Source organism: Lepidochelys kempii, chromosome 7 (genome assembly GCF_965140285.1).
Source record: "Lepidochelys kempii isolate rLepKem1 chromosome 7, rLepKem1.hap1, whole genome shotgun sequence".
NCBI classification, from domain to species: Eukaryota; Metazoa; Chordata; order Testudines; family Cheloniidae; genus Lepidochelys; species Lepidochelys kempii.
The window spans coordinates 120,660,444-120,681,741 of NC_136386.1; the positions used below are offsets into that span (position 1 = coordinate 120,660,444).

Here is a 21,298-nt window from a genome sequence, read left to right on the forward strand (position 1 = left end):
TTTTAGTTTTTTAGAGTCTGCTTACTGGTTTAGGACTGCTGGGCTCTGTTCTTCAGTAGATTACAGTTGGAAGGCTAGCATAGCCATCAGTAGGCCTTTCCTTTATTTAAATAAGTTGGGGTTTTGGGGGTGGGTTTTTTTTGGTCAGATCCTGTCTTTATTTTTTTATTTTTTGAAGGGCATATATGTGCTTTAAACCACTATATTCCCCCCCCCCTTTTTTTTTATACACTAGACTCTTGTTTCATTAGAATAGGACAAAAGAGAATTCTGAAACCCTACAAAACAAAAGCATATGGCTGTGTCTACACAGCAGCTGGGAAGTGTCATTCCAGCTTGGATAGACGTACATGCACCAGCCAGTTCAAGCTAGAGCCTAAAAATAGCAGCCTGGCAGCAGTAGCAGGGGCAGCAGCCTGGCCATGCCGCTTCTTTAAGTATTCGCTCTGGCTGAGCGTGCATGTGTGCGGTGTAGACCTGCCCTTAGTCTCACTCACCTGCTGGAAGTTTAATGTCCCTCTTTTAAAGAAGCTCTCTAAAAACATGCATGTGCCTGTACTGCTGAGGATGGCTTTTAGACACTTGCATTGCCATTGTTCATGCAGCAGAAAGGACTAAATGCAATGCATTGGCTTTATCACATGTAGAGTAGGGTGGCAAATGAATTTTCCTTGCCAATGGAAGTTTGTGTATTTAAAAAAGAAAAGACCCTTATTTGTGCTGTGGGGGAGGCGCTCCAGCTGGACACCAGGACGCTGCAAACACTGAACAAAGAGGTGGTAGAAAACTTGTCTGGTGTAAATCTCTGCTCAGAAAAAGAGATCTCATTGGTTAATATGATATAAATGGTGTAATTAGTTTGGTCAACATGGTGTGCTTTGGTTTTGATTTGTTTTTAAATCCCTATATTCCTAGCTTTTCTCCTGTTCTTTATTTCTTTTTTCCCCCCTTCCCCCCCGCCCCATCTCTCAAGTAGAGCACAACCCTAATGACACTTGACTAAAACTCCTGAACCCATAGTGTTCAAGTAGGTTCAAAATCAGATTAAATCTTGTTTTTTGCTTGTCCTTAGTCCACCTGTCTTGACATTATGTAGATCTGGGTTTCAGACCCTGCAAGAGAATCTGTCTTAGTGCCCATGTTAACGGGTTTTCTGTATCCTTTTGTGAACAACTTGGAGGCAAACAATAATTATTGCTGAAAATATGGACATCAGGGTGAAGCTGGCCAGGAGATGCTCTATTGGGGTTGGACTTGGTATACCCACTTTCAGTTACAAAGTCTAACTTGAGTAGAAATGGGCCTGAGCTACAAAGTTCATGTTTTGAACAGTGTTGTCTCCTGACCTTTATTTTTTCTCGTCTCCCTGCTGTGAGCATCTAATGTAATAGTTTCCTGAAAATTAGTCCATCTTAGTAGCTTCAGTCAGTTCTTGCTGATTTCTTTTGTTCTGCTAGTACTATCTGATAACACACAAAGAAGTGACCGAGCAGAAGGAGTGGCCAGGTTTGGATCAGTTGCAGGTTTATGAAGGATCACTGCCGGCTGCTAGACTACCAATGAAGCTTTCCTGGCTCAAGTGGTACATAACACTAATGGCCTGTGTACAGCCGCCTTCTGTAGGAAGTTAGTCATTTTTTGGTTCAACTTATACCCTCAAATTAAAACAAACTAACAATGATGGGGTATGTGTAGGAGGGATGCTGGGAAGGTAACTGGTATTGGAATGAATGGGTGTGCTTGCAACTGGGATGCTATTGCCCCATGGTCTGAACATCTACTATTGATCTTCTGAAGTCCAGGAACTTTTCTCATCACTGATTTCAATGGGAGCAGGTTTAGGCCTGCTTAGAACACACCATTGGCTAGGAATTGTTGGTGCTTGCCCCTTCTCAATTTCCAAATGCCAGCACTTGCCCTTAAGTTTACTTGTATGTACTTACTCAGCAGGGGATACTCATGCTGATTCTTCCCCTGCCTGACTTTGGGTGTGCAACTTGTCAATGGCAAGGCCGCCCTAATATTCCTTGTCGGTGTTTTTGGGGGCAGGGCTTCATGATGGGCATTTCTAGTCTATTAATAATTGTGCATGTGCGAAGATCTTTAAACTCCAGTGACATGTAGGGGATTTACCTTTTGGCTCCAGTGTTAAAAGGATAATAGGCCCTTTAATGTGAAGATCTCTGGCAGTCGGACTCTCTTGTTGAAATTCAGTACAGGAAAATTATAGTGCTGGTATGCTGCATGTTGAGAACGGCTGTTTGCTGCTGCTTACAGCACTAAGAAACCCTGGAACAGCTAATGATGAGCAGGAAAAAGAGTGCAAATGAGTTTCCTTATTCCACCTGTTGCTTTCTCTGTGGCCCTTCAGTGGATTGACTCCCAGAATGCGCGCTGAGATTACTCCTGTCTTCCTCAGCTTTTATCCCTACCGATGGTCTCCTGACATGGCTGCTATCCATACAGCAAGAGATGATTGGTTGGGGCTCCTCTTTGGAGATTTTAGGTGCTGCTTCAAAGAGACCTTACTGTATGAAGTGCTGTCAGCCTCAGCTTTGTCCAGCGATAGGGAGAGCCGACGTTGCACCATCTTAATTTGAATTAAGATGAATTCTTAATTCTTAATTTTAGGTGCTGAATTCTTGTCAGCAAGTTAAGGAAGTATGGGCTGGATGAATGCACTATAAGGTGGGTAGAAAGCTGGCTAGATTGTCGGGCTCAACGGGTAGTGATCAATGGCTCCATGTCTAGTTGGCAGCTGGTATCAAGTGGAGTGCCCCAAGGGTCGGTCCTGGGGCCGGTTTTATTCAATATCTTCATAAATGATCTGGAGGATGGTGTGGATTGCACTCTCAGCAAATTTGCGGATGATACTAAACTGGGAGGAGTGGTAGATACGCTGGAGGGGAGGGATAGGATACAGAAGGACCTAGACCAATTGGAAGATTGGGCCAAAAGGAATCTGATGAGGTTCAATAAGGATAAGTGCAGGGTCCTGCACTTAGGATGGAAGAACCCAATGCACAGCTACAGACTAGGGACCGAATGGCTAGGCAGCAGTTCTGCGGAAAAGGACCTAGGGGTGACAGTGGACGAGAAGCTGGATATGAGTCAGCAGTGTGCCCTTGTTGCCAAGAAGGCCAATGGCATTTTGGGATGTATAAGTAGGGGCATAGCGAGCAGATCGAGGGATGTGATCGTTCCCCTCTATTCGACATTGGTGAGGCCTCATCTGGAGTACTGTGTCCAGTTTTGGGCCCCACACTTCAAGAAGGATGTGGATAAATTGGAGAGAGTCCAGCGAAGGGCAACAAAAATGATTAGGGGACTGGAACACATGAGTTATGAGGAGAGGCTGAGGGAGCTGGGATTGTTTAGCCTGCAGAAGAGAAGAATGAGGGGGGATTTGATAGCTGCTTTCAACTACCTGAAAGGGGGTTCCAAAGAGGATGGCTCTAGACTGTTCTCAATGGTAGCAGATGACAGAACAAGGAGTAATGGTCTCAAGTTGCAGTGGGGGAGGTTTAGGTTGGATATTAGGAAAAACTTTTTCACTAAGAGGGTGGTGAAACACTGGAATGCGTTACCTAGGGAGGTGGTAGAATCTCCTTCCTTAGAGGTTTTTAAGGTCAGGCTTGACAAAGCCCTGGCTGGGATGATTTAACTGGGAATTGGTCCTGCTTCGAGCAGGGGGTTGGACTAGATGACCTTCTGGGGTCCCTTCCAACCCTGATATTCTATGAATTGGCATTTTTTGTAGTCCAGCAGAAAAATCATGGATGAGATGGGAGACTCCCTATGGGAGCTCTGGGTCTACTAATGGGTGGCCTTATGTTTCCTCGAGAGCAATCAAAACCTGTTGCCTTCCACTGTGTGCCAAACAACATAGAAATCTTCAGATTAGGTTGTAAAGTCTTTGGGGGATGGGTTGTCGTTTTTTTTATTTGTCGTGCTTGCAGCTAGGTGCTGTCCAAACATGTCCCTGGCCCACAACTAGGGCTCCTAGAAACTACTGCAACACAACCGGTAACAAGCAATCACCCAAACGCCCCCAGGACTTTAGGAAAGTTCAGGTTGGTGGCTCATCCCTGCAGTTAGGCCCCTCTCTAATGCTTCAGATATTCTCTGGCTTTTGCAGAAAGTCATGTGAATGTAGCATTAATTTATTTGACGACACCTGGCAAGACCGAGCTAACAGACTAGCTCTATTGAAATGAGACCAATTGGGCTGTATATTGTAAGCTTAAAGGGTCATAACCCAGGAGTCTCAGCCCATTCCTCCTCCCCCACCACCAGTAGAAGAAACAGAAAAGCCCGCCTGAAAGGCATCAAGAAGGCTTCTGGTGAACTCGGAATAAAATCCGCTGCTGTCTTTCAATCTGCCATGGCAACTAGTTTGTTTAAATCTTATGAGCATCTTCTCTCTCCCCACTCCTTGCCATTCTGCACCTGAGAAGGCAGAGCTGACCTGTCCGTCGGCCAAGGCAGCAGTTTGAATCGGGCTGGCGCTCAGCAGCCGTCTCCAGCAGAGACATGCCTCTCCTGTTTCCCTGCTAGTTCTGTGAAATACATCTGTGAACTGAAGGGGAATCTTTCCTAATGCTACTCACAAGCCGCTCCGCTCCGTCGCTTTGTTCTTAAGGAAACCAAGCCCATAAATTTTTTTTTTAAAGGCTTGACCCCATTTGAAATTGCAGCAGAAATCCCAAGGAATAGGATGGGGAACAGGATCAGGCCCCAAATGTATTAGGAGTGACTTGCATTAGCAGGCAACTTTAACTTCTCTTCCAATTGATGGTTCTCTCTAAGTCATGGGTGCCTAACTGGCTTTCAGCAACGTAATGGAAGGGAAGCAGAGGGAAGGAACTGAGGGGGTTGTTCATTTACCATTACCAGTCTCATTTGAAATTGATGACAAGCCCGGTGCACAATTCCAGTAAAACTCTGCCCTAAAGGGAAACCCTGGGCTGTTTGTTATGGCTTTTGTTTTGCTGGCACAGTTGCAGAACTCTCCAGCTTCTGCCTCCCCAACACTCTCCTTGTGAGGCTGCATGTGGTCTTTGCTATTTTTGTTGTTGTTTTTGGGGGGAGGTTTAGAAGCTGGGAGCAATTAGAGCCTTAAGCATCTTGGAATTTAAAAAAAAAAAAATCCCCAAGCAGGCAGTTTGGCGCAACACATCTGCTTAGCATTAGAGCAGCTGAAATATGCTAGCTGTCTCCTCCTTTAGCAGCACTCGGATTTGTTTCTAGCTGCTGTCGAGCTCTGTAATGCCAAGGAAGTGCTGATCCTTTTTTTTTTTAAAACTTTTATTTTAATTTTTTTGATGCGTGGGAATCCAAGAAACCGAATTTCTCCTTCAGTTCTTTCTTGTAGTCAGTCTTGGATCAGCCGCTGGAGCCAAGAGGGAAAAGTTGCTTTTATTCTAAAAAGCTATCCTACATCAAATAAGCGTAGGGTGCTATCCGACTGCATGAAAAGCTTGGTTAAGTACCAAGAGTTACTTCTGAACTGGTGGTGCTCATGTACAAGAGCCACCAAGTGGCTCCCATTAAGTTAGCTCTGCTGGAGCACGTAGCTCCAATATAACTGTAAGACCATGATAGTCATTTCCTTATTACAAATATTTTTCATCTTCAGCTGTTTTAGTTTCCAGTGTTGGCTTGGCTCAGTGCAAACTTTGTTTGAAATCCCCTTCTCTTCTGCCCTCCCCTGCCTCTTTGGATGAAATAATTTTGTTGCTTTACTTAAAATTCTGTCACCTGTGTCTGTATGTCCAGAGTAACCTGCATATGGTAATAGGTTTTGATGTATCTAGGCATCTTAATATCACTGGATGTATATGCACAAACTAGTAATTAAGACAATCTCTCACGCACACACACCCCCGTCAACTCCCCAGGCAAAAGCTTGAATATACAACTGGTATTTAGTTGTTACACTCAATAGCACCTCCCATTTGTAGATCTTAAAGCACTTTGAGTTTCAAAGTTTTGTTACTTCCATTTTATAAATGGGGAAACTGAGGCACTGAGCAACAACATGACTTGTCCATGGCCACTCAAAGAATCAATAGCAAATCCAGAACGTCACTCCCCAGTCTCGTGCCCCAGCTATGGAGTCTTACGGTCTCTAAAGGCATCACACTCTGCTGTGAAGGGTAGACTCTCTTGTTCTGTTGGGCCAAATGGGAAAGTGAGTTCCAGAGTCAATGGCCCTCTGCTGAAAACCTGTTGACCCTAGCAATTTCCATAAAACTCTTTATGCCTTAGTGTCTTTCTCCACACAGTGAAGCTAATGTACCTACTTCAGTGGGAGTGCTGAGATTTTGAGAGCCTTAGCCTAATTTAATACATTGCACTTCCATAACACTGTTTTTGACTTTTTATATTTTCAGTTGGAGAACCCGTTGAAAGTGACTTCTTCCGCTGTGCATTGTGTAACTGGTGAATTGCCAGCACAGTCTAGGGACCAAATGCCTATTCAAAGAATATTGTCCTGTGACTCCAAATAACAGCCAGTCACAAATAAATCCCCTAATGTGTATTGGTTTTTGTCTCCAAGTGGTGTCTTGCTGCTATGAGACTGATGGAGTCAAAACTGTTCTTAGCATTACATTGTGTGCCAGAATATAGCCCAAGGAATTCCACATATTCCTTTGTGTGGCATTCTGGAACTATTATAAGTCATGTTAAGTCCCTCGCAAGATCTTATTTTAAGAAATCAGGGATGAATTTGGTTCATTTATATCAAGAAATTTTTCTCAAAGCTATTTGCTTTTCCTGCCTACCTCCAATGGGGGCAGCGTTTCTGTCCGAGACGCTAGTTCTGGCTGGCCATGTCTACACTCTCAAACTTGCTTAAACAACTGTCTGGTCAAGGAGCAGAGCTGCTGATTTTAAAAAAACTTCCGATGTCCCCAAACCCAAAAGGCATATTTTGAAAGACTCTTGACTGTTTCCAGCATCCTAAAGCGCAATATTTCTTCCCTCTGAAATAGGGCATAAATCTGACCTTGTTGCCAGACAATCCTTTTACTGATTTACTGGGCTTTTACTGTCAATTCACTCACTAATGCTTGATGCTTTTGTTCAATGCCTGCTTGAAATGCATTTCTTCTTTAAGCTGCTTAAACTCTTTCCATGGAGCATGAGTTACCTTTCTTTGCAGGACTGAGGCCTAATGGGTCAAGAAGTTCCCTGACTTACGCTCCATGTAACTCAGCTAGGGTTTCCCACAGTGTAATTATGCCTGGATTTCAATATTTGGAATGAACAGGAAAGTTTGCATGTGAACCTTTTTTGACTTGTGTGGATCTAGTCATCTGACCAGTATGAACACGTGTGAAACTTTATAAATGTCAGTAATTCACCTAAACCTATGAATTGCTGTGACTCGGATAATAGCTTAATCACCATCAACTTTTCTTCAGTGGCCTTCAATTTCTTGTCAGACTGGTTTTTAACCTTTCTTTTTCAAAGCTATTTTAACTCTTATTGCTCCTCTATGCAGAGCTGTGAAACTGCTTGCTTGTTTTTCTAATTACTCTTTTTATTTTACTGCTGCCCTCTTCTTGGACTTTTGAAGTTTGGATGTCCAGAGTCTCTGAGACTCCAAGGAAGGATGTTACAGGTACTAAATTGTTTGTGTGGGGGTTTTTTGTTTTGTTTAATTCCTTGTTCGTATTCAGCATGCCACTGAGAAGAAAATACCATTTAAAATCAGTATTTAGTTCAGACAATGCGTTTTGGGGCTTTTTGTATGTCAAGTGGAGGGAGGCCATCTTATGTTCTAACCTTCTAAGTGTCTCGGCTTTACAACCTACCTGTATATCAGCATTTCAAAATATATAGACCTCAAAAAGAATAGCCCTAAAGAGAAAAGGGGGCTCATTATGGGCTCTAACCCTTAAAGGAGATATTGTCACTGCCAGAGGATGGGATCTGACTCTATTGCACTTCTGTGAATAGGACTGGGGAAGGAAGAGGTGAAGTCAACAAAGGACATTAGGGGTCACGTGCACTCGGAAATTCTCTCCCTCTTGTCTCCGTCCCCCTTCCTCTAAGCTGCACGTTCCCAACCAATTGTACTGGTGCTGTGAAAGGGCTAGTGTGCACTACACGCTGCAGGATCAAGAGCCGAGGAGACTTCACTGATTGAATGCCCAGTGAAACTGTACTAGGATGGACCTGAATCTGAACTCTGGGAACGTTAGATTCAGATATAAACGTCCCCAACTCTGGGGGAAATCTGCTGGGTGGGTGCTGTTCTTATGGCATCACACTTTGAAACCATGATGTTCCTGGGGGATGACTGTGCAAATGGATGAGAAAACCACAAAGTGCCTGTTCATCTTGGCTTGGGAATTTGTGGGGGTGACCGGTTACTCGCTCCCCTGGTCAAACAGCTAGACCACACTGCAAGGGAGTTCATGAGAAACATCTTCATGTAGCAGATAACGAACATGAGGAATGGGCTTGCAGGAGCAGAGTTAGAAGCTATAATTGGGAACGTGGTCAGACAGACATGTTCAGGAGAAAGGGACAGTACAGGTGGATGGAGCTCAAAACAGGCCTCCTTCCATTGTGAAGTGTTTTCTGTATGGAAATGCTCTCCTACTCTTCTGCAGCAAGTGAAAGCTGTGTTAATGTAAGTATCTTCTAATACAGAAGAATATGGAGTCTCTCTCAAACTCCTCTTTGCTGCATAATTCTCAGGGGAGGAGGACACTGTACTTTCTCCTAAGGTCAAAGGCTGGGAGGAAGTGTCTTATGTGTCTAAAGTGAAAAGCAGAGTTTCCTGTCCTACTCATTAGTGAGAGAAGGTCTAAGCATCTAATGCAATCCTCTACCAGTCGTTAGTTTCTATAGACCAGGCAGATGCTTGGATTGGTGTAGATTCCCAGAAGCAATGCACTCTTTGCCTTCTCTAGCATTCCTCTGTGATTCTTCCCTTTTTCCTTTTGTTTGTGAAGACACAGCAGAGGCTGATTCATTCTACCATGTATTATCTTAAGGGGCACATGGAGCAGGTCCCATGATGCTGCATGGATGGACTTCAGCACAGTGGGTATGACTTTATTAAAATAGTGCTAACACTGGTTTTCATTGTTCCATAACTGGTCCTTGCATTAGAATGTTTTACATTCTTAAATATGAATTCTCTCCCCAAAAAACCTCTGCTCCTTTGATATTTATAATGAATTATATAATTCTTCACAAATCAGTTGGTTTTATTCCATCAACTAGTTCAAAAAACTCCAAGCCTTGGCCAAAAACAATACATTTTATTCCTCCAATGTAGGGTTTCATTCCATGTGTCTGTGGAGCAGCTAGAGGTTTGTCTCACTGAGGTCAGTAAAAGTAATTTATAAGAGGCTTTATTCTACAGATGAGAACTTGGGACTTTTCCTGGAGAAGTTGTCTGCTGCACTTCTCAAGTAGAACTTGCATTCACTGATCTAGTTGATCCCACACAGTGTCTTCTAATCTGGCAAAATTATTTTAGGGACTTTGCCATTTAGTCTGTATAAAAGCTTCATTGGTTGGTCTTTGCCCCAGCCGTGGTCAGAAAGGACTCTTTCCTCCCACGGACAAGGCTGACCTACTTGATTTAACAAACTTTGTTGAAAAGGAAACTTACACTTTGAAGCCTCTGTGGTAGCCAACTGAATGCTATGACTATGGGCTCTGTGAGCATGGCCACCTGTTTGTTATCCAAAGTGACCATTGAGGATGGAAACTGTGAAATACATGTATTACTGGAGATGGCACTTCACTGCAGAGAAAAGATTAAGGATTCCCCCGGTGTCCAGTCATTCAAACATTCCTTAATAGAAGCCTCTTGGAAGCTTGAAACCAAAATCTATTTACTAACCTGTTTCTTATAGAGATGCTCACAAGGGTTAAGCAGCTGGCATTGCATTTTATCCCCTCACAAAGAACACTAAAGTATTTCTCTTCTTCCCTCCACCCCCAAAATAAATAAAAAGCAGATGAACTTGGCAAATGGCCTTATGGGGCAACTGTGCAGAACCACCTGAACAGATCAGTTCAGGATATCCGTATTTCTCTGCTTCTCCTCTGATTTCCCCCCACCCCCTTCTCTCTCTCTATCCTGAGTTTCTTCTGAACAAAGTGGCTATCTTGGGAGTCCTACAAGTTTGTAGAGCATGGCAGGTATGGCCCCTGAGCCTATGGCATTGTAGTGCACAAAGGCCACGTGTCCCGGTCTATCATGGCACTCCACCTTGCTCAAAGACAAGACTCTGCATTGACCAGGATGGGGTTTGCAAATGGCTCCACTTCATGCAAGTTGGGCTTAGTTGCCTAAGTGGTATTTGATTGGTCAGATTGTTGCATCCCTGCCATACTTCCTCTCCTGGTCACATGTATCTCTTCACTCTGCCATCCTCCAGGAGTCCTCGGTGGTGGTTTTTAGGCAAGCATTGGACACTAACCAATTTTTAATATTCATTCCTTTACTACTATAGACTAATTTATTCATGTTCTAGGTAGTACCTGGAGGCCTCAACCAAGTCATGGGCTCACTGTGTTGATTACTTTACAAACGTCATAAATACAGTTCCTATCCCAAACAGCCTACATTCTCAAAGACCAGACAGAACAGGTGCACAAGGCAAATGGATGGGCAGAGGAGAGGAATGGGGGGAGAAGTGAATTAATATTAATAGGATTTGGTCATGTGGACTAATTCTGTGCATAGTTTGGCTTCATATAGCTGCAATCAGTAGCTGGAATTGATGCTCACCCCCTGCCTAGCCATGATCAAATGGCAGTCTTCTGGAGGCATCACAGCCTAGCTAGACTTAGAGGAGGGGTTTGAAGGAAGGTCTAAATGTGGTGGCCTAAAAATGAAAGCGATCTCCTTTACTTCTCCCCTCTCAGTGAGAAGTTTGTTTGTGTGTGTGTGTGTGTGTTGGTCTGTCTGCAGGTACCAGGCCAAGTGAGGTGGGTTTTCTAGAGAGATGAAAATCTGCAAACTAGTAGAGGCCAAATTCTGCCCAAAGATGCTCTCACATGGCTTGTGTTGAAAGCCACATGCACATCTGAAGGCAGGAGTCGTTACCAGGGAGAAAAAAATTAGTCTCAAGAATCCCAATATCTTTGTCAGCACTTAATAGAAAACAAACCCAGCCATTGCAACTCTTCTCCCCCAATATATCCCTTGTTGATATGCACACAAAATAAGGTATCCATCTCAGCCTCTGACTGCAAAAAACCCCAACTTTTGAGTAAGCAGAGTCTAAAAACTAGCATAGCTCCTGCAGATCTCCAGGCCAGATTCAGCACTGGTATAAACAATGGTGTGACATGCATGTTGGGTGCAAGTGACAGTCGTATCACTCGCATTCAGTGTGTGGAAAACAAATGCAGCATAACTAGGGTGGAGAGGGGAGGAGGCTGTTACAGGAAATCCAATTAATGGATTGGAAAGCCCTGCTTTGTCTGTTGGGATTTTTGCCATTGCTCTTAGGGCCAAATTCACCTTCAGTTAAGCTGCCACTGACTTCAGTGTGGACTGCACTTGATTTTGGCCCCCATAGAATCCCAATTTGATGCAAATTAACTCCTATGCTCACCCAGTGAATGACTGACTAATCTGGGTAAGTTACATGTAGCCACTTGTATCCACCTCCTGACCACTTTGCACCCCGCCCCTAGTATGTGTATCTTGTTCGAAGGTGTCTAACTAGGAACAACAGAATGAAATGAAAAGTAAACTTTTCGGAGAGCTACATGGGAAAATGGGAGTGAGAAAACGAGACTCGGCAGAGATGTCTACCCGGGAATAAATCTGTGGTTGGCCTGGGTCAGCTGGCTCAAGCTTGTGGAGGGTCCCAGAGCTCGGGCTCCAGCCCAAGCCCATACGGTCTACACAGCAATTTTTAGCACCACGAGCCTGAGTCAGCTGACCCAGGCCAGCTGTGGCCATGCTGTGGTCCTCTTATCCCCATGTAGATGTCCCCAGTGAGAATGAGACGAAAGAGGTGGTGGAACCCCCTTAGACTGGATAAAAGCCTACCAAACATTCTCTGTCGCTACCTTCAAAGCAGTAAACTGAATGCCAGGTCTTCTGGGCTGACCAAAAAGGGAAAGAGGTGGGTTTGGTTTTATGAACTTGGGTCTACTTGGGAGCAGATGTGAGTGATTAACTGCATTGCCTGGTACAGCAGCTCACTCTGCAATGCATTGCATGTGCTTCCTCTGCCCAAGCACCATGTATCTCTTAAATCCCTGATGATTTCTAACCCTCTGTTCTTTGTAGTCAGACCCTTGCATTGAAATTCTAGAGCACTCTCCACCATGAAAAGTATTCCATTCCTTTTCGGACACCGGATCCAGATTTAACTCTGAAAACAAAGCATCTCCTTTCAGTTGGATGCCAACTATGAGCCACATCCTGAGAGGCGCTGAGCACCCTTTGCTCCTGTGGAGTCGTTGGGAGTTGTGCGTGTCTGGCTCCACCCCAAAATCAGACCTTATACTTAAAAGCAACATTTCCCAATCTTTGAAAGATAAGCCCCCCATTCAGGAGCAAGAAACTAATTGTAACCCCTCCTTCCCTTATACCCTACCGGTGCTTTTCTAAGATGGCTTTTAACTATATAGGTCTTTCATTTTCCCCCACTACCCTAGCTAGTCTCCCTCACACTTTGGGAAACACAGCTCTAAGGAATCCAGTATGAACACATTGCTGCAGCAAGCAGAATTAGGGCAAATGCCAAAGTACTTAGGTGATTTTAAGCTGGTGGGAGACCCTGTCTGGCAGCTGCTTGAATGATGTCCAAGTGGTTTAGCACATCTGTGTGCAAAATACTTAAGGAAAGTTTTCTTAACTTTTTCTACCTGTAACCTAGTCATTTGGACTCCATAAAGTGAGCCAACTTTCCCAGAAGGGGTGGGGGAAAGCAAATCTAGTTTTCTCCCCCCCACATACCCCTCCTCTAATTTTTCTTGGCTCTGTCTTAGAAACCAGCAGATAAAAATAAAGTCCCAAAACTAACAAGCTAATCTTGGCAAAGGGCAATATTTAACTTTTTTTTCATTTCTGTGAAGACTTTATTGGAAAATGCTGCAAAAAGCATAAAGGAGGAAAGGAAAGAAACTGAGTGCTTGCTTGAGGAAGAAATCGGTGCAGATGGCAACGGGGCCAAGTTCAATCCTTGTGTAACTTCACTGACTTTAATGAAGCTACACCAGGGTTGAATCTGACTAGCTCTGTATAGTTACACCATGTGCTCTCTTCTTCACCTTCGTGCACTGTTCTCACCACCTGCCTTAGGGCTGCCTGTCCTAAATTTTTGAAGGAATATCCTGATTTTTGTCACTTGCAGAACTTCTAAAAATGACCAGATTGTCCATTCTACACATCCCATATGCTGGGGGCTGGATTTATTCCTTAAGAATAGATTAGAGGAGCCTCCAGGCTGGCCTTTCTCCCCAGCGGCATATGCAGCATTTGGCTGGGTGTCCCCGCAGCTGCTCCATAGCAGCCACAAAAAGGTCCCAGAGGGAGATGAGACAGCTCCGGGCTGTAGTAACTCTTCCAGATTGTTGCATCAGTATCCAAAGGGGCGGCAGGGAAGAATGGACACTGTTACTAGGCAAAGTGTTGGGGATATGGGAGAGGAGAGTGGATATAGCATCTTTGTTCTAAACTTCACTGTGCAGCCCTCTGTGTGCACAGTGCCGTCGCACACTCTTTGGGGGGTGTGGGGGTGTGTGTGTGTGTGTGATGGCTTATTTATCACTGCGGGACTGGCAGTTAAAACGATTCAGGAAGTCATGTTGGAAGCTTTAAATTGAGACTGTATGTTATACATTCAATATTTGAATTGATCAAGTTTTTCCATTCAAGTTGCAGTGGCTGTATTCTCCCCCCCCCCCTTTTTTTTTTTTTTTTTTTAAAGAGTTAGACTTAAACAGATTAGTCCAAACCACATGCTTGTATGGAACTCCTCTTCATCTTTCACTTCCAGTGTCTCTGCCATTCGTATATTGCAGTGGTAGATTCAGAATACAGTTGACTATACCCCATCTTCTAAGAATCAGAAATACCCCCGTCCATATTTAAACTGTTTGGCCAAGTTCACAAAAGATGCCACAGAAATAATGTTCTATAAATTTGCTTGATAGATGGAACCAATTAAACAGTTGGAGAAGATGGTTGTTACAAAGCAACGCTCTTTGCCAATACTTTGTTACTACACAATTGAAAAGGGGCCCAGGGCCAAATCCAAAAATCTCTAAAAAGGATCCTGAACTGTTGATCTGGCCCTAAACTTTATGGCTCAGGACGCATCTTACAAAGAGAACTTTTTTTCTTTAATATTGGGCCACTTATTTAAACACTTCTCCTAATTCTAGATTTTTATCTTAATACTCCTTCCTGTATTTACAAGAATCTTTCCACAATGCCCACAGTATGCAGTATCCCAGACTTTTACATCTCCTCCCCTCTCTCCACATGCTCCTACCAGACAGCTTCATCTCCCACCATAACATCCCAGCCAATGGTTCTGTTTGGTATAGAATCACTGATACCATTATCTGGCTTTGCTGATCAAAATATTGCTGTAGTAGCTCGGGTCATAGATGATCCGGGTTGGGAGGGACCCTCAGGAGGTCATCTAGGCCCACCCCCTGATCAAAGCATGACTAATCCCCAATTTTTGCCCCAGATCCCTAAATGGCCCTCTCAAGGATTGAACTTACAACCCTGGGTTTAGCAGGCCAGTGCTCAAACCACTGAGCTATCCCTCCCCCCCAGACTTCAAAGCTGTGAGATGAAAGTCCTGCTAGTTTTTACTGCTGGAGATGGTCTGTCCCCTCTTAGGGTATGGGTTCACCACCCACCGGATTGGTGGGTGGTGATCGATCTATCAGGGATCGATTTGCGTCTCATCTAGATGCAATAAATTGATCCCCGAATCGAGGCCTGTACTCCACCTCGGCAGGAGGAGAAAGCGGAGTTGACGGGGGAGCAACCGTGGTTGACTTGCCGCCATGAGGATGGCCAGGTAACTCAAACCAAGATACTTCAGCTACACCATTTGTGTAACTGACGTCGAAGTTGAGTATCTTAGTTCGAAACCCGCCCCCCAGTGTAGCCCAGGCCTTAGTTTCGACCACTGTGAAGTGTTGTTCTTTCTTTTAAATGTCTCCTTCCCTGGCTTTGGTTAGCTGCTTTTCCACTTTCATCTCTATCTCCTCTAGGTTTTTATACCTAATAGAGCTTGTCTACTTGGGAAAATTGACTGCCATAACTGTAGTGGAATAATTATTCTGCTATAGCATTGCCTGGTAAACAAGCCATATATTCTGATGAGGGCAGTGTACGCAGTGGGGCCTTTTAGGAGAAGACCTGTGAAAGAAATGAATGTTTTGTGTGGCCCATAAATTTATGCTGGGAGGTGGGGGGGGGGAATCCAACACCAAACTTTTATCTACCCAGTTTTCTTTCTAGACCGTGCTCCTCCTGTGATGCGGGTGCACAACTTCCAACAGTGTCTTGGTGGCACTGCTTCAGAGGGTACTCCTGACATGTAAATGACTCCTGACGGCATTCTGCACCAAAATATTAAATTCTGCGCACAATAGTTTAAAACTGGGCAAATTTTTATTTGCCAAAATAACACCACATAATCTCACCAGTTTCAATTATTTGGTAATTTTATTTCAAAATAGCTGGAAGCAAGTATGTCTGGCACACACACACACGCTCTGTGAGGAATAAAGAGTTAAAGAAACCCGTATGACAACCCGGTTCCTGTTTCTCTGCCCTCTGTTTCCCCCACACACACAGAGCGCAGCCAGGAGGCCAGACACCCACAACCCCTCCCCCGAGAGCCCACTTGCAGGGCCCCCCGCTTGCCCAGACACCTGTCCCCTTCCTTCCCCTCCCCTACCCCCCAGCCCAGGGATCCAGAGGGAGAAATAGCCTGATGCTCGGTCCCTGGCTTGCAAGGAGTTTCCTGCATGCCCCACTCCCCTTCCTTCAGGGCATGCTGGGAACTGCTGCCAGAAACCCTCTAGCTCAGTGGTTCTCAAACTTTTTTACTGGTGACCCCCTTCACATAGCAAGCCTCTGAGTGCAATCCCCCCCCTTTATAAATTAAAAACATGTCTTTAATTTATTTAACACCATTATAAATGCTGGAGGCAAAGCAGGGTTTAGGGTGGAGGCTGACCGCTTGGACCCCCCAGGTAATAGCTTCATGACCCCCTGGGGGGTCCCGACCCCCAGTTTGAGAACCCCTCCTCTAGCTCCCTCTCCTACCCCTCAGCAGTGTCTTCTGTGTGCAAGCTGGGCTCGGCCAAGTCCAGTGGCCACTAGTGGCTGCTAGCAGCATTGCAGACCACTTCTGTGGGGGTGGGAAAAAGAAACTGCGCACAACAATTTCTGCAAAATTCTGCATGGTGCCGTGGTGCAGAATGCCCCCAGGAGTAGCAAAGGTAGGGTTTATATGGAGGGGGAGTGAGGGGAATGCCAGATCTTAGGCTGGTATAGACTCCAAGGGAAGTGTTTGGAAGCACCTTTGCCTGGAGAGGATGGGGCAAAGCGTTAGAAGCTCCCTACAGTACATCAATTCTGTGGTAGCGAGGGGTTGGCTAGCCTGCCTAAATGCAAGGGATGTCTTCCACTACAAACTCCTGTAATTCTGTATATGCTTAAAAAGTTAGCACATCTGCATCTTTGCTAAATTGTATTCACTGAAGACCCAGGCAGGCTGTAACAAGCTGGCAATATATGCCTGAAACACCCTATCTTATGAGTAGGTGCTTAGGTAGGAGTGGGGGGAGCAGTCAAAAGGAAGGAACTCTGGGGAGAAAGTTTGAACTGAAAACCAACATGAATATGTGAGAAAGGGGAGAGCTGGACGCTCTCGTGGGCATGGACTGTGTTTAAGAAGGTTGGGAAAGGATCTGTGTATGAATCAAGGCTTCATGTACAGTATTTAAAGGGCTCTTCTGGTAAAATGCTTTGAACTCCTATGGCTGGATATTTTTTTTTTTTTTTTTTTCAAAACTCGTCAGTTGCTTCCACTGGGATGAAAGGGAGATGCTGAGGGTTTGCACACTTCTGAAAATCTGGCCCTTTAACCATACGTGGTCATTAACTGATGTGCAATAGCTGACTAACTTCATCAATGGGCCACCCTCAGACATGTCTCCGCTGTGAAGATCGAGTCTGGCTGCAACAATGCTAAGTGTTCCTCAAGTGTATTGTAACTTTTTTTTTTTTTAATATGTCTACACACACATGGATGATTTCTAGGTCTTGGATGAGTCCCCATCCCCACCCCACTTAAGATTTTAGGGAAGGGTTGAAGCAAGCGAGAACAGCCTCAATGGATGCCCCCAAATCTGCTAGCTCTTAACATGAGAAATGCAGCGTAGATGGTCCTGGTCTTTCCTTAGAGAAACTAAAGGGTCGGGGAGGCTTTTGGCATTGGAACCATTTTTAATTAAAAATAAATCTTGGTAGGGGCTGGTGTTGGTGAAGAAATACAGGTAGGGGTGTCGGGGTGGGGGGGAGGTGAGAGAAAGGCAGCTGCAGTTTGTAACTCCCCTGTAACAGTTTCCAAAGATGCGGACGGGGTTACCTTTTTTCTTTTTCTTTTTTTTTTAAAGGTTCCAAGTTTATTAAGTTGCTACGATGCTGGATCTGAGACTCTAGAGTTATTACTTCCTCAGTATAGGACAGCACCAAGATCCAACTCATGTGGAAACTAGTGACAGTTTAATGGCACCCACTGTACATACTGCCAGATACCTTGAAGAAAACTTGTATGGGGTAAATCAGTGGTTCTCAACCAGTGGTCCAGGGGGCCGCAAGCACGTTTCAGGGCATCTGCCAAGCAGGGCTGGCATTAGACTTGCTGGGGCCAGGGCAGAAAGCCAAAGCCCCACTGCATGGGGCTGAAGCCCGGGGCTGAAGCCAAAGCCTGAGCGGTGTAGCTTCATGGGGGCTCCTGTGGCATGGGGCCCCAGGCAATTGTCCTTCTTGCTACCGCCTAATGCCGGCCCCGGCTTGTATATGCAGAAAAACAGTTGTTGTGACATAAGTGGGCCGTGGAAGTTTTCTAGCATGTTGGGGGAGCCTCAGAAAGAAAAGAGGTTTAGAACCCCTGAGTTAAATGATAGTTGTATCCAGAAGGGCTAAAGAGATCCCTAAAATAACAACACTATCTGCTACTTCACTAAAAATCCTGTTTAAAGGGTGCTTGCTGACCATTTCCGTTTGGCTTCTCTTGAAAGATTTTACTGCTCAGTTTTATATTAATTCTTATAATCAGGATCTGTAAACACTTGGTACATGATGATCCTAAAAGGGCATTATGAAAACCATGCATGATATGGATTAAAAGAGCTGACACATTTTATAGGCCTGATAGCAAAATACTTTGGCAAAGATCAGGGTTCTCAAATTTCCATAGCCAGACAACCTTGTGTCCTGTGAGTGGTTTAAATGATTGGCCATTGCAGAACATAGTATGTTGGCTATTGCAACACAGCAGAGAAGAACTGGCTTGGTAATACTGGCCTGCATTTTTACCTAGGAGACTTGAGGTCAGTAGTAGGTCTCTGTCACTGAGAGCTGCAGAGGTAGCTATGCTCTCCTGCTTGGGCTGGGGGACAGGTTGGAGATATGTCACTTAGCAGCAAGCCATCTGTTTGAAAGAGTGGTACAGGCAAGCTCTAATGAGACTATTACCCAGTCCCTGGAGGGTGACTTCACCCAATCCTCACCTCGGCATCCCAGCTGTATTGTAAAGCTGAGCCCTATGGAGAGAACTGGCATACTCAAGTCTTTCACCAGGAAACAGACCACAAGATGAAAATAATCTCACAGGCAAGCAGACTCTTCACTGCTGTTCTGAAATATGCATCCTGCTGGGGGGGCCTACAGGCTGAGATCAAAGGAGTTTGTGAAGGTGGAAATAATATCTTGGTTCATCAAGCAGATTCTGTGTTTCTCTCCCCCTGCTTGCCGGTCTAGTCCAACCCCCTGCTCAAAGCAGGACCAATCCCCAACTAAATCATCCCAGCCAGAGCTTTGTCAAGCCTGACCTTCAAAACTTCTAAGGAAGCAGATTCCACCACCTCCCTAGGTAACACATTCCAGTATTTCACCACCCTCCTAGTGAAAAAGTTTTTCCTAATATCCAACCTAAACCTTCCTCACTGCAACTTGAGACATTACTCCTTGTTCTGTCATCTGCTACCACTGAGAACAGTCTAGAGCCATCCTCTTTGGAACCCCCTTTCAGGTAGTTGAAAGCAGCTATCAGATCCCCCCCTCATTCTTCTCTTCTGAAGACTAAACATCCCCAGTTCCCTCAGCCTCTCCCCATAAGTCATGTGTTCCAGTCCCCTAATAATTTTTGTTGCCCTCCGCTGGACGTTTTCTAATTTTTCCACATCCTTCTTGTAGTGTGGGGCCCAAAACGGGACACAGTACTCCAGATGAGGCCTCATCAATGTCGAATAGAGGGGAACAATCACGTCCCTTGATCTGCTGGCAATGCCCCTACTTATACAGCCCAAAATGCCATTGGCCTTCTTGGCAACAAGGGTACACTGCTGACTCATATCCAACTTCTCGTCCACTGTAACCCCTAGGTCCTTTTCTGCAGAACTGCTGCCTAGCCATTCGGTCCCTAGTCTGTAGCGGTGCATGGGATTCTTCCGTCCTAAGTGCAGGACTCTGCACTTGTCCTTGTTGAACCTCATCAGATTTCTTTTGGCCCAATCCTCTAATTTGTCTACAGCCCTCTGTATCCTATCCCTACCCTCCAGCATATCTACCTCTCCTCCCAGTTTAGTGTCCTCTGCAAACTTGCTGAGGGTGCAGTCCACACCATCCTCCAGATCATTAATGGGGATCTGGGGAGGGAACCATTGGGTCTTTTGACATGCAAGAAGAAGGAATGTAAGCTGGCTGTGGCTTTTACTACCAAGAAAGCATCTCTGGCTTTGGTTTTGGGAACGGGCTGTCTCGCCTCTTTAGCACCCCCTTGTAAATGTTACTGAGGGAAATATTTCTTTTGTAGCCTATTGTGAAGGAGTCCCAGAGTACAAACAATGGGCCCAGGCCTGCAAGGTGCTGAGTACTCTTCTCTCCCATTGAAGTCAAAAAGTTGAAGCCACTTGGCCCTCTGCAGGCTGGATGTAAATGAAATGCGTCTTGAAATGCATCCACTTCTGGGTTGGAGGACAGCAGCTGATGCTGTACACAACAGTAGAGGGAAGGGGAAATTTTCGTCCAAGGTCACAGACATATGGGATCCATCACCCTCATTAGAGGTCCCATAGCACACTTTTTTTTAAACAGGCCTGTTTCAAAAGTCTCCTTTTTTATCAACTTGTATTGTGCCAATAGCTGTACTAACTAAGGGCTTGTTTGCACAGGGCAGCAAAGTGCACCAGAGGGTGCGATTTGTAAAGCATTGTGCACTAGGTATCTCTTTAGCAGGCAAGTTAGGGCACCACATGTTGGAATGCTTTACAAATCATACCCCACTAGCGCTCTGTGCCAGGACTGTGTACGCAAGCCCTAAGCTAGATCCACATCAATCAAGCCACTTAAGGCTTGATTTACAGTATCTACCTTGGAAGGATGAACTACCAGGTTTCAAACCTGTGGATGGAGGACGTCAAGATGTTGCATATCCGACACTTAATTGTTGTAGCCAGATCTGACTTCTGTATCTGGAGTTAAGGAACAGGCCTCTAAATGCTGCTTCGTGAAATGACACTTCTTTTTTCAATTCAGCTGGCAAAGCTTCTCCTCTAGCATCTGTCTTCTGGCTCAGATGTCCGTGAATAATATATGGGTGTTGGCCGATGTACAGCGTAACCTGAAGCAGCCCTGTTCTGTTTGTATCCAGCAGGGATGGTTGTCATAATGGCTACCATTCCTGCCACTGGACTCAAGAGTGTGTTGGACTTTTGTCTTTTAACTAAACATTGATGGTCTGAAGAAATATTTTATTTTGAAGTAGATGTGATGTAGCTTGACTAAATATTGTACTTTTTTTTTCTAATATTCTTGTAACTTTCCTACCAAAGTACAGTCCTGCAGTAGCATCTAATATCTGAGAGGCTACCAAGTTTCTGATATTGACTAGATTGTAAGTGACTGTGTTTTGTGGTTTCATCCTAGTCCCCTGTGGATATTGCTTCATGTTAGAAAACCACCATGGAATTTAGGCATACGTCTTTATGATTGATGGACTCTCTTCCAGTGGAGCCTTGAGCCTGATTAGCAGAG

The 21,298-nt window shown here is 44.8% G+C and overlaps 1 protein-coding gene across 7 annotated transcripts in view; it reads left to right on the forward strand.

The window, feature by feature from the left end:
- The window catches only part of SH3PXD2A (SH3 and PX domains 2A), a 394,865-nt gene that overhangs the window by 264,778 nt on the left and 108,789 nt on the right, over nt 1–21,298 (forward strand). For 3 of the 7 annotated variants that reach the window (XM_073354456.2, XM_073354459.2, XM_073354461.2), the window contains one exon: nt 7,586–7,630. The exons of the other annotated variants lie outside the window; for them this stretch is intronic. In XM_073354456.2, the coding sequence (XP_073210557.1) occupies nt 7,586–7,630 (45 nt within the window). The remainder of the gene's footprint in view (nt 1–7,585; nt 7,631–21,298) is intronic. 7 annotated transcript variants of the gene reach the window in all.